We start from the raw sequence: 12,843 nt of genomic DNA on the forward strand, positions 1-12,843 counted from the left end.
GACATGTCAGTCACAGGTCTGGATCAACTGAGGAGGCACCATGGACCCTCTCAAAGCCTCACGTTTGGAATATTTTAAAGGAAGAGCCTCTGAGTGCTTTAAAATGTGTGGGACAGCATGAAGAAAAGCTGGGAGTGTTTTTCTGGTAAAAAGTGACTTCACACCATTGCAAATGACACACATCAGTAGCAACTGGAGGAGTTTGGGCCTGAGGCTCCCACTTCCCTGTGCTATCCCTGGCTGCTTCTTACAGCTTTCCCTGTGGTCAGGGTTTGTATGTGCTCTGCCCAGAGTGGCACTGTTGGGAGGTGTGGCCTTGGGAGTGTGAGCTTCAATACCCTTGTCCTAGCTGCCTGGAAGCCAGTATCTCCCAGCAGGCATCAGATGAAGATGTAGATAGAACTCAGCTCCTCCTGCACCATGCCTGCTTGGACACTGCCATGCTCTCACCTTGATGACGATGGACTGAACCTCTGAACCTGTAAGCCAGCCCCAAGTAAATGCTGTCCTCTTTGAGAGTTGCCTTGGTCATGGTGTCTGTTCGCAGCAGTAAAACCCTAACTAAGACACCTGCCTAGGATGTAGGATAAGGGTGCTGCCTCCTGCCACCCCGGCATGAGAAGCTGTGTTACTCATGAGAAGGTTACTCAGTACTCAGTAACAAAACACGTTCCTACTGTTTAAGAAAACATGTTCTTTAACACACTCCTTGTCACATAAGCCAGTGTGGGGCACACACACACCTGTCTAGGCTGGTGGCAGTGAGGCCTACTTTCCTCTGTAGCAAGTCAGGCAGAAGTTCAGGGAATGGTCTCCATGTAAGAGTCAAGGTGTGGGTTGGGGACTTAGCTCAGCAATAGAGTGCTTGCTTAGCAAGTGCAAGGCCCTGGGTTCAGTCTCCAGCTCCAAAAAAGAAAAGAAAAAAAAAAGAGTCAATGTGACTGGGTCCTAATCCCAGCTTGGAAGCTTGGAGGTGACAGGGCCTGCTGACTGATGTCCAGCCATCTTTTACCCAATCCAGGATTAGGTACAAGCTGAATGAGAGAGCATCACTGAGACTGGTCTAGATTTGAATTTCACTGCAGCAAGATGTGACAGGGTCCCTGCTCCTGCCCCAACCGCATACCCTGATGCTAACTCTTCTCTTCCTCCCCAAGCTTCAGCCCCTCAGAAGTGAGGGCACAGCTACCTTCTGTTTCTTCTCCATTTTGATGGCTTGCTGAGTGGCCTTCTGCTCCTGTATCCATAGCTGCTGGTACCGATGTTGTAACAGGTCAAAGAAGGGTGTCGAGGGCCTGTGGGGAGAAGGCCACACAGAGCTTGAGGCCTGGGTAAGACCAGGGCATCCACTTACAGATCAAGACACCTCCCTCTCCATGGACCACGGGCCTCACCATCAGCAGGTGAAGACCAAATCACCCTCCCCAGGGCCAGGAAAGATTCCTGGAGCACCTAGAAACCCCAGAGACTCAGATCCCATATAGGAAGTGCTCTGTAAACACGGGGAGCCTCCATGGGGGAACCAGATGGAGCAAAGATTCCACCCTCGAACTGATGTTAGATAAGGTTCATAGGCTCCTCAGAACCCTTTCAGCTATGCCTCTCACAGACCCTGGGCTCTTCCCTCAGTCTGCTGAGGCCAGTCCTGGAAAAGACTCCTGACAGGAAGGTGTTCACCCTCAGAGTCTAACTTCCCCCGGGAATGCTCAGGCTCTTCCTTTACAGCCTTGGTCTCATTATCCTGGTCCACCCCAGCAAGAATGCTGCCAAGGTGGGGGTCTCTTCTCACTCAAATTCTGTCCCTGTCCTGGAGAATTGGTCCCACATTTGTCAGTCCCACTGGCCTGGTGGGACAGACCTCAGCTTCGCACCGGGCGGGACCCATCTCTTTCTGAAGTTGCACTGGACGGCCCCACCGCTCGAAGTTTGGAAACCTGGGCCATTGCTGAGGGCTCTGCTACCCTTCACCGTCTTGGCGATGAGGAGGAGAGGTGGTCCTAGAGCAGTGGCAAGCAGCACTCTGAGGGAGAGCAGTTGGAGCCACGGGGCTCAAAGCTAACCTAGATCGAAGCCCTAGGTTGGGACCCAGCTCTAAACAGATGGAATGACAGGTGTACGGAGGGACAGTGGCCGCGTACAAAGGCGAACCCTGATGTTCGAGAGCAGTGGCTGTTCAGGAGGCAGCCTGATGCTGGTACCGCCTTGTACCCAGGACTCCAGGTTGGGAATGAGCTCTAAACAGCCTGTAAGGTAGAATGTGAGCATACACAAGACAGGAAGCCATCCTACTGCCTAGAGTCAAAAATCAAGAAGCCACCCCGCTGTGTCAAACGCGCAGAAAAATAAAGCTTTACTCTCTCATAACTCCAGCACTTGGCAAGTGGAGGCAGGAGGATCACAAGTTCAAGGTCACCTTTGGCCTTGTGATTTTAAGGCCCACGTGATTTCATGAATCCCTGCCTTAGCTACGTACCTTTTAAGACTTAATATTTCAGCAAGGAGAACTGCCTGGGCTACATACTGAGACCCTGTCTCTAAAAAATATGGTAATTATAGGTTAATGTCATTCTGCAGGTGAAGGCAGGTGCTGGACAGAACGAGGCCTGTCATTGGACAAGAAGGAAGGATGGGCGGGAGAAAAGTTTTAGAGAGGCTGAGGAGGCTGGAGCAAGGAGCGGGAGAGCCGAGAGAACATGGCGGCAGATGTCCGCGCAGGACTGGTTCCTGCTGCTTTCTTAATTTTACTGCAACAGATAAAAAGGGCTGGAGAGACAGTCCATCAAGTCAGAGCATTGGAGTCTCTTGCAGAGGAACCAAGTTCTGTTCCCAGCACTCACAGGGCGGTTTACAACTGTCTGTAAGTCCAGTTCCAGGAGATGGATGTCCTGGCTTTTGAGGGCACCAGGTACTGACATAGTACACACCGGAGAAGTACTCTTACACATGCATTTAAAATTAAATAATATATAATTAACTAGAATGATGGACAGAAGTATAGGTGATTCTCACCGGTGGGGGCTAAGGGGGAATTCCCAGTGGAGAAACCCCCAGTGGATGAACGTCACGTCAGCCTCAGAGCCGGGGGGCCAGCCCTTATTGCTATTATTTTACCACTGTGGCAACACAGCCATGGCGTAAAGGAGTGCATCTAAGCCTGGGCTATCTCAATGGCAGAGTGCTTGCCTAGCATGTGTGAAGCCTTGGGTACGAGCCCCGGCACCACAAAAACAAATGACCGTATTAACCCTGCTAGCAGTGGTCTGCTCCAGAAGGGTGCAGCATCTTCTGCCACATGTGTTTGGGGAAGGTCCAGGCGACCGGCCCTCCAGACCAGTGCTATCCAGTAGAGGCATCTTCCAGCCATACAGAATGCAAGCTAGAGTCTCTTGGGACCACTGCTACTGGGAGAGGTGACACTCGGGGTGAGACTTCTGGCCCCCACAGCTTTGCGAACCCGAGTTTGTGTTGTTTATTGTCCTCCCATCTCCTTCCCTAACCTCCCTAGTCTCTATTTGTGGCAACTTGTTAAGGAAGCCCCAGGACGTTCTGGGAAATGCTGTGAGAAAGTCAGAGCCAGAAACACTATACACAGTAATTTAAGGGTTCTCTCAGTCCTGAGACACAGCCCTGAGGTCCTAGGAAGCTTCGACGGTCACCTCTGAGCTGCATACAGACACATGTCTGGACAGTCATAGCGCGGAGAGTTTTCCAAAGCAGTCATGGAGGGTGGGTATGAGAAGCAGCTCAACCAGAACCTTTCTGCCCAGACCAGAGAAGCAAGCCCCTTAACCACCCAGCAAGGTCAGGAGGATTTGACCTTGGATTTGATTGATCTGGTCTGAATGGTAGCTCTAAAAGACTAAAATCATTGTCAACGCTTAGAAATATGGGTGTTTGTGCTGGGTTGATGCTCACTCTGTGAAATGCTTGCTCTGCAAGCTTGAGGGGCCCTGACTCGAATCTCCAGAATCTATGTAAAAACAGCCCGATGTGGTGATAGGCACTGGTAGACCTAGCACTGGGGCAGGGAAGACCAGCAGGTCCCTGTAACTCACTGGGCAGACTTGGCAAGCACTAGGCCGATGAGAGACCCTGTCTCAAAAACAAGGAAGACACCTCAGTTGACCTCTAACCCCATAGTTGACCCCTGACTTCTGCATGCACACACACACACACACACACACACACACACACACACACACACACACACACCTCCCTGTGAACAAACAGGACAGCCAGCATTTCAAAACAATTATAGTGAAAGTGTGTAAGTTCTGACCACATAGGCCGGAATTCCCAGTCAGTGACCTTGGCTGGCCCTGCGTCCCAGCTGCCCTAGTTCTCAGCTTTCCCTGCTGTCCTGGCACTAGTAAACTCTAATCCTGACAGGCCCTTTCCATGAAGTGTGGGCCCAGAGGCAACCAGAGTTAGCCAGGATCCTAAATATCCACCTACTCCCCGAGTCTACTGCACCTTGGCACAGGAGGGGCACGAGAGGACCCGGGGCGTGTGTGAGGCTGGATTCTACTTGAGCAGAGGTCCAAGGCTTTGATTCTCAAAGACAGACAGTGCCTCTTTGTTCCTGCCTCCTGTACCCCTGTGGCGACTTTTATTACTTAATTATTACACGCCCCATGCTTCTGAGCAGCCTAATTTATAGCCGTGTTTCTAACAACACTGTGTACGTAATCTGGAAATATCTACCCCAAGAGGCTGCTCCCAGAGAACAGCCATCTTCCCAGCACCCCACTGGATCCATCACATCACACCAGCTCCTCAGCCCTCCCCCAGCCTGGCTGACCCACTCAGCGTCCTGCTCTGGCCAGCCGGGCAATTCTTATTCTCTGGGAAGAAGCAGTGGAGGCTGAGCCAGGGGGAACCTGCGACACCGTGAGTTATGGCAGGCGACCCTGCTCTAGGTCCTCCACGGCCACCCACAAGCTGGCCAGTTTCTGTTTTGGCTCATTAACGTGGATAAACAGGTGCAGAGTCTGGCCTGGTGTGGAGAGAACTCAGGCCATAAATTGGATGTCATTGCCCCTGCACCAACTCCCGATTCTGTGCTAAACCTGGACTCGAAGCTGTGGCTCCCCTGGCTTAGCTCCCTCTTCATTTCTTGGCACCGACTCTACCCTGCATGGCTTTCCTGGGTAGAGTTCTCCTTGCCAGCACACCCCCATATGCAGTCTCTCCTTCGCATAGAGGCTTAACGGTGGATCTCAGCTACCCCGCCCTAAACAGCCTGGCTAGGTGTCCTTCCACCTGGGCACGAGCCCAGTCATCCTTCTTCTGGCCACAAAGAACCTTTGAACGCCAGACAGGGAGAGAGGGCAGAAACAATTCTGTGCCTGCTGGGGGCTGACAGGGCTCCACCCTGGAAAGGTATGTGGGTGTAACTCCACCAATGATGAAGAACCCAGTTCAATCCCCTTGGACCCGTGTTAAAAAAAAAAAAAGACAAAAACTGGGTGTGGTAGTACATACTTTTAATCCTAGCATTAGGGAGGTAGAGACAGGTCAGAGGGTGATGACCAGCCAGCTAGCTGAATCAGCAAGCTGGTGCACAAATGCATGTGCACACACATGTATGTGCACACACATGCACACACACATGCACACATGCGCACACATGCACACACATGCACACACACATATACACACATGCGCACACATGCACACACATGCACACACACATATACACACATGCGCACACATGCACACACATGCACACACACATATACACACATGCGCACACGTACACATGAAAATGGAGCAGGGAGAACGGAGGTGGGGTGAGAAAGGAAAAGAAATCTTAAGCGAATTCTTGGCAGATATTTTTTCTTCAGTTTGTACAGTACAAATTAGGCTGTGTGAGCATTACACACAGTAAATTATGGGATTAGACAGGTGGGATTCATCTTGGAGAGGATGGCCGCCTTCCTCACAAGTGAAGTGGTGCCCGATACTAAGCCTCTTAGAGCAACTAACAAAACAAACCCCGTCCTTCCACACACATCTCTCACTTCAGGTGAATATCGGTTCAAGAGAAAACCTTTGAGGTTTGGCGCTAGGTAAAGACTATTCATTCATTGAGGATTCTGAGGCGGGGTCTCATGGAGGCAGGCTATCCCCAGACTCACTCTATAGCTGAGGAAGACCTGGGCCTGGTTCTCTGGCCTCCACCTCTCAGGTACCTGGCATGCGTGTAAAGGCGTGAGGGCCTCCTGCAGGCTGGGTAAGCACGCTCCGGTATCCCAGCACTCCCTGGTTCATGAAGGAGGTGCATTCAGAGCCGGTTTCTTCTTTTCTTCCACAGCCAGCGTCCTTGCTATGGCCCACTTACTTAATTTTTGTTTTGTTTAGTCCAGCTTTTTTAGTGCAGCTTTTTCTGCCTCCAACATGAATGATTTTGCCACAGGCTGAAGCCCCTTCAGTAACAATTACTGCTGCCCTTCCTGCACCTCTCTTTTGAGGAGCCAGAGGGGTTCACACAGAAAAGCTTAATTATTTATCCTCACTAAATGTGCACAGGAAAGGGTAGGATTCGGGCAGTGGATGCCCAGAGAGGTCAAACGGCTTGCCCGGGGTCACACAGCACGCATGAGTGGTGAAGCTTAGACTCTCAGCTTTCCACACCACAGCCTAATAAATTCTAATCAGCATTCACTGGAGGCCAAGTCCGGAGAGTCTGACTCCTTATACAGAAGACCCAGGCTTTCTCGGGCATTGTTTCCATCAGTAGACACTATGTCTCCTGGTGCCCGGCCCTGCTCCCTCACCCCCCTCCCCACAGGAGCTGGAGTTTTAGGGGAGATTGACGGCTGATCCAAGCTGACACCTGTGGCTTCCTTCTGCCCTCAGGATGGGCTGCTCCATCTCCTAAGGAGTCTCTGGCCACATCTCAGTTGACCCCTGTCTTCCTGATCCTCCAAGGGTTCCCTGAATGTCTCTGCTTCCTGGGTTTTCCTTTCCTTTCTTTGCCAGGCTACCCTGAGCTACTATGGGCTGTACTCTGCACGGGGTAGTTTGAGATCATTCATAATGTCAGGGGTTACTGTCCACGTTTCCAACCTATTCTGATCAGCTTCCCCATGTCATTCTCTGGGGATCTCCTGGCTGGAGTTGGAATTGTACTCCATCTAAGGGTATCAAACTTGCAGCCCAAGATAGCAATAAGTTGGCCCAACACACAATCCTAAACTTACCTAGAATATGAGGGACTCATATAGCCTAGGGTGGCCCTCAAAGTCACTATGTAGCCAAGGAAGGCCTTGAATTTGTGATCCTCCTGCCTCAGCTTCCTGAGTGATGGAATTGCACCAGACATGCCTGGTTTATAGGGACTGAACCCAGGGCCTTTGCATGCTGGGCCAGGTCTCCATCATCCGTAGCCGCTTTATTAGCGTTTCTGAGGTGTATGGGCAACTATCTGTTATTTCTATAACTGGGTTTTTGCAACTGGTTCTCCAAATGGGCAGACTGCAGGTTGACAGCTCCGTATGGGTTCAGATAATTCATCTAATGTAAGCAGACATGCCAACTGTTGGATATCCTCTGATAAGCACCAACTATCCCTGGAGGTCTCTGAGTGCTCTTAAGGACAACTGCCCCACTCATCTGCACAGCTCAGGAAGAGGACGCCAGAGAGAGGTGAGCCTACCCTCAAGGAACCCTGCTAACAGCCCTGTAACAGCCCCGACATCCTTAGATGGTGCAGGGACTCGGCAAGCATTGATGTGTCTGACCTGTGAATCCTCATGACAGAGCAGAGTCAGAGGTCTCTCTACCCATGGAGGCTGGCCATGCCTTCCTGAACCGGGACTAGAGTCACGGACACCAGCAGCAGTCATTCGTGTCCGATCTTGAAAACCAGATATCTGAGGCTTTTGGGTGTAGAGAAGAGCAGGCGGCTCCAGGAGTAGCAGGAAGAGCCAAGCCAGGTCGGAGGTGGGGATGAGCTGGTTGCAAGCAGACGTCAGAGCTTTCAGAGAATGGAAACATGCCCTGTCTCCACTGGACAGCAAGGTTTATACATGTACTGATCCACACTGGGTGCCCGCGCTGGGCGCGCTGCTTTCCCTGCCTCTGAAGCCAGCCTGGCATTGGCCTGTGGATCCTCACACAGCATCTGTTGTGATGGCCAAGCCACTGCTCAGAGCTCTGACAAATCCTTTGCTGTAACCTGGAAGGAACCTTCAGAGAAGTCCCTCCAGGCCCCAGTGCTCCTGTCTCAGCCACACCATGTCACAATTAAGTCTAATGGTGCGAAAAGTCGAGAATAAACGCAGTGAAAGCCAGCTCGGGCTGCAGGCGGGCCCCGGGAAGGTTCAGATTCGGTCCATCAAATCTACCCTCAAAGCTTTGCAATTGATACCCCAGACCAAGGCTTGATCTCCAATGAAGGCTCGGGGTGAGCTCACAAGGGAGATGGAGGGGATCATTTGCAAACGTTAGGTTGACATGGGTGCAGCGTGGTGCGGGGTGGGCACAAATGAGGGCTGACAGCTCTGATTTGCAGCCGCCTCTGTGCAAGAGCTCCGTGGATCAGAGAGGCCCTCTCATAGAAACTCATCTTCATCCGAGACGCTCATTAAAACTTTGCTGAGCCCAGAACTTGGCGGGAGCCAGGAAAGTGAAGATGCCTTCTGAGGGACTTTAGGTACACATGTGTTGAAAGGTGTTTAAGAAGGAGATTCGGGTCTGACAAACTGGATTCAGTGCAGCGCTCCGTTCACAGCGGGCTAAAATAATTGGTCATCAGTGACTACTAATTCCGTTTAGTAGCCAGAGGCGATTTTTTTCTTCCTAGAAAATCAATGACAGCACGGAGGTCTGTTCAATGTGATTCTACTCCAGACGGGCCCTTCTTTCACGCCTGACGCCTCTTCCAGTGGAGACAGCTATTTTGTTAAAATAAAATTAAAATCCGCCCCTAATACACCAGCAGCTTGCTGCTCCTGGGAAGCCAGGAGCTGTTGGCATGAGCATCCACACAGCCTCAAGGGGATGCGGGAGTGGACAATGGGCCAAGTACGGTGGCTCACACTTGTAAATCTGGCTACTGGAGAGACCAGGCAGGAGGATGCAAGTTTGAGGTTGCCCTGGTCAACATAGCAAAATCCTGTTTCCAAAATAACTTAGAAAAGGAAAACTTGACAGGGTTCTCCTTCTGAGCTATACAGTCCACAGGCCTTGACTGGGAGCCGTTCACCTTAGAGAGAGGGAGGGTCTGGTGGGTTGTCCTTCTCTTCTGGTTTGGATTAAAGCCCTTGATTCAGGCATGGTGGTACACGCCTTGAATCCTAGCACTCAGGAGCTGAAGCAGGCTGATCTCTATGAGGCTGGAGACAACCTGGTTTACAGAGTGAATTCCAGGCCAGCTGGGGCTACGCAATAAGACTCTGACTTAAAGAAGTGACAGCAACGAAACCCATAGCCCACCTAAGGGATCTCTTGCCCTCGCTCACTCCTGGGACTTAACCCAGGTATGCCTTCCAGAGAAGACCCTGGTATTCTAGACAGCACCAAGTGGCTAGCCAGAGTGCCTTCCCTTCTCTGCACATCTAACGCTATGCAGCGGGCTCATGGTACGGCCCCTGAGGTACTTAAGGAGGCTGTTTACTGAGGGCTTAGCTTGTGTTTAAAACTCTGACTAGCAACCCTGCACCTGGGCTAGTCTTTAGTTTCTTTCATTGCAATTTGCCTCAAGGTCTGGGCTCACACACGCCCCCTCCCCACATGCATATACACACAGGCACATGCACACACGGGTACACACACGTGCATATGTACTGCCATCACGATCACTGCAGCATCCTTGGAGGGTTTAACACAGACCTCTATCCCATTCATCCGTAGCCCAGCTTCCCCTGACCATATGTCTTGCAATCCTGTAGCAAAACGTCACATCCAGGATGGTGGCATTCCTATGGCCCACTGACATTACTTGAGTTTCCCCAGTTTTACTTGTACTGTCTTTTGTTTGTCTGTTTGTTTCCAGGCAGGGTTTCTCTGTGTAGCCCTGGCTTTCCTGGAACTCACTCTGTAGACCAGGCTGACCCAAACTCAGAGATCTGCCTGCCGCTGCCACCCAATCGCCGGGGATTAAAGGCGTGGTCACCACACCCTGCTTCCCTACAGTCTTACCTGCAGGCTCTGACTCTGTAGGTTCAATTGGCCACAGACCTAAAGTACATTTCTGACATCCCCACATGTCAGTGTCTGAGGTGCAGAGGCAAAGCCTAGGACAGGAGAGCATAAGTCAAGGCCTTGGTAATACAGTAAGGCCACTGCCATCATTAACAAAGCAAACAAGCGACAAACAAACAAAAAAACCCGTGTGCTGTTGTTAGTCTAGGCATGTGCTTGAGTTCGGCATGGTCCCGACCTCTCTTTATTACTGAACCCACGGGCAGTGTCCCTATTCACCTGCAGCGTGATTACCTTGTAACCAGGTCTCCACCTCTTATACAACACAAAATACTTCATGCTCATTAAAATTTTGCTCAAAGAACTATTTAGAGATGAATTCACATCAGTTTTTCTGACATGTGCAGAAGCTGCGTTAGTCACATTGATTTAGACTTGGGACCCCCAGAGATTAAGCCGTGGACACCAGGCATGGGAGCAGAGAATTCTGTGCTTTTTGGTGTTTTTGAGCTCTGAGGGAGCTTATGGTTTAAATGTATATCCAAGTTTCCTGTGTTGAACTCTTGATCCCCTAGAGGCTAGAGAGATGGCTCAGTGGTTAAGAGCACTGGCTGCTCTTCCAAAGGACCCAGGTTCAATTCCCAGCACCCACCTGGCAGCTCACACCATGGTTCCAGGGTCTTACCGACACTCACACAGACACATATTCGGACAAAACACCAATGAACATGAACTTTAAAAAAAGAAGAAGAAAAAGAAAAGCTGATCCCCAAACCTACAGGTTGATGATCTTTGAAGGTGGGTTATTAGGGTTAGATGGAGTTATGAGGTGACGCCAAGACAGCATCAGGGGCTTTCAAGGAAACAAGAGCCAAGCTGGCAATGCTACCTTGTCTCTTGTGGGAAGCCATTAGCCCAAGATATGGTAGATGGCCCTAGCCACATGCCACACCATTCACCTCTTGGCACGGGGGGGGGGGGCGTGAGAGAATGGGGAACCCTTAAAGGTGGCGAAGCAAAATGAGGCAGGATCTGTGTCCATTCAGCCCAGGAGGTAAGTTGCAAAGTCCCAACACACTTTCAGGACCCATGAATTTTTTTCTTTAATTTCTTTTAAAATCAGCCTGAAATCTATCTATCCTCACCCCAGCAGAACCAAGAATGGTAGAAATGGTTCAGGAAGGCAGGGGTGTCTGGTGTCCTCAGAAGCCCTCCTATAGGCCCGAGAAAGAGGATCCCACCTCCTCACTCCTTCCAAGCCAGCCCACTTCATCAGCCTGGATCAGAAGTCCCCTGCTTCTGCTGATCAGGTGACACTCGGGAGAGAATGCCAAGTGTCCAGATTGAAAGCAGAACTGGAGAATGGCTGAGCCTATCAAGTGCCTGCCTCGGAAGAACTTGGACCCAAGTTTGAGCTCCAGAGATTGTGGGAAAGAGCTGGGGAAGTAGAGACAGGCAGATCCTTGGGGTTTCATGGCCAGCCAGTTTAGTTTCCTGGGCCAGTAAGAGGCTTTGCCTCAAGAAAACGAGGTAGATGGAGCCTGAGGAATGGAACCTCTGGCCTCCACGTACACACGGTCACCCACCCAAACACACACTGGCAGAGACACCTGCATCACAGGCGGCAGATTCCAAAGCTCTAGCCAGGGCAGAGCCAAGGAATCTGCAATTCTCCAAGGCACACCCCACTCAGTGGTTCCCTGCATGGGACTCTTGCCCCGAGGGCCATCTGTCTCTCCCGGAAACTGAGGAGGGCTGGTCAGCCCCACTGCCTTAGCCTTGGCTTTCTGGTGTACAACTGGGAAGGCAGTGACCAGCCCCTGACAGGACTCTGGGAGCTAATTAGATGGGAGACCTCTGGGCTCACAAATTACTTCCTAATTGTTTGTGGGTCTAACATAAAAGCTAATGACAGACTGGGCGGCCCTGTCACATCAACCGTCCTGACTTTTAGATTGTCTAGGGGGTCATTTGCCATTCGTTAACATTATTCTTCAGACTGGTTCATTCCATTAGCAGCTCCCAGCACAGGTGCCTGCCCCCAGTGTGACAGGGGCCTTGGGTAGAAGCGAGGGAAGGAAGATGGCTGAGCACTTTCCCCAGAGGGCTGGGAAATTCACCATGGAGGCTGCTAGCACCTGGGAACGAGAAGCCACGGATCCCCCACCCCCTCCGGGAAGGGGGGAGCACAGTATAAAGAACAGTGTGCCGGGAAGTAAAATCTGGATTTTACCCAAAGCATACACTCATAGCCACATGACTTTTCCGCACCCTTGTGTTACTAGGGGAGCCGAACCCACCAGGTCCCAGCAGCCTCCGGATGATGTGCAGAGCAGGGAGAAGCCAGCAGCTGGGAGTTGGTCCTCAGCCCACTTTGTGCCGGCTGAAGCCTAACGCGGGGAAAACCTGAAGCAGAGCTGGTGGCACGGGATGCGGCAGGGAAGCCCCGGGAGGAAGCAGCCAGCCTTGTTAGCGCTGACCTTGGCACCCAGCAGTTCCTGATGGATGGGGTTCAGCCTGGACAGGCCCCATGGGAGCCGCATCACGATCCATTACAGGCCCCCTGTTCTCCGCACCGCAAGCAACGGGCTGGGGATAAATCTCTGTCTGGGCAGCCAGAGAGCCAAAGGGGAAATAGCAAAGTATGAAAAATGTCTCTATCCCAGCTCTAGCTACAAAGCCCATGCGTAAGGC

The 12,843-nt window shown here is 51.5% G+C and overlaps 1 protein-coding gene across 2 annotated transcripts in view; it reads right to left on the bottom strand.

Moving 5' to 3' along the window:
• The window catches only part of Cfap77 (cilia and flagella associated protein 77), a 122,739-nt gene that overhangs the window by 32,543 nt on the left and 77,353 nt on the right, over nt 1–12,843 (bottom strand). For both annotated transcript variants that reach the window (NM_001127563.1, XM_087653769.1), the window contains 1 exon segment: nt 1,190–1,295. In NM_001127563.1, the coding sequence (NP_001121035.1) occupies nt 1,190–1,295 (106 nt within the window).

The sequence above is a fragment of the Rattus norvegicus genome, chromosome 3, assembly GCF_021556685.1.
Source record: "Rattus norvegicus strain SHRSP/BbbUtx chromosome 3, alternate assembly SHRSP_T2T, whole genome shotgun sequence".
Taxonomy (NCBI): domain Eukaryota; kingdom Metazoa; phylum Chordata; class Mammalia; order Rodentia; family Muridae; genus Rattus; species Rattus norvegicus.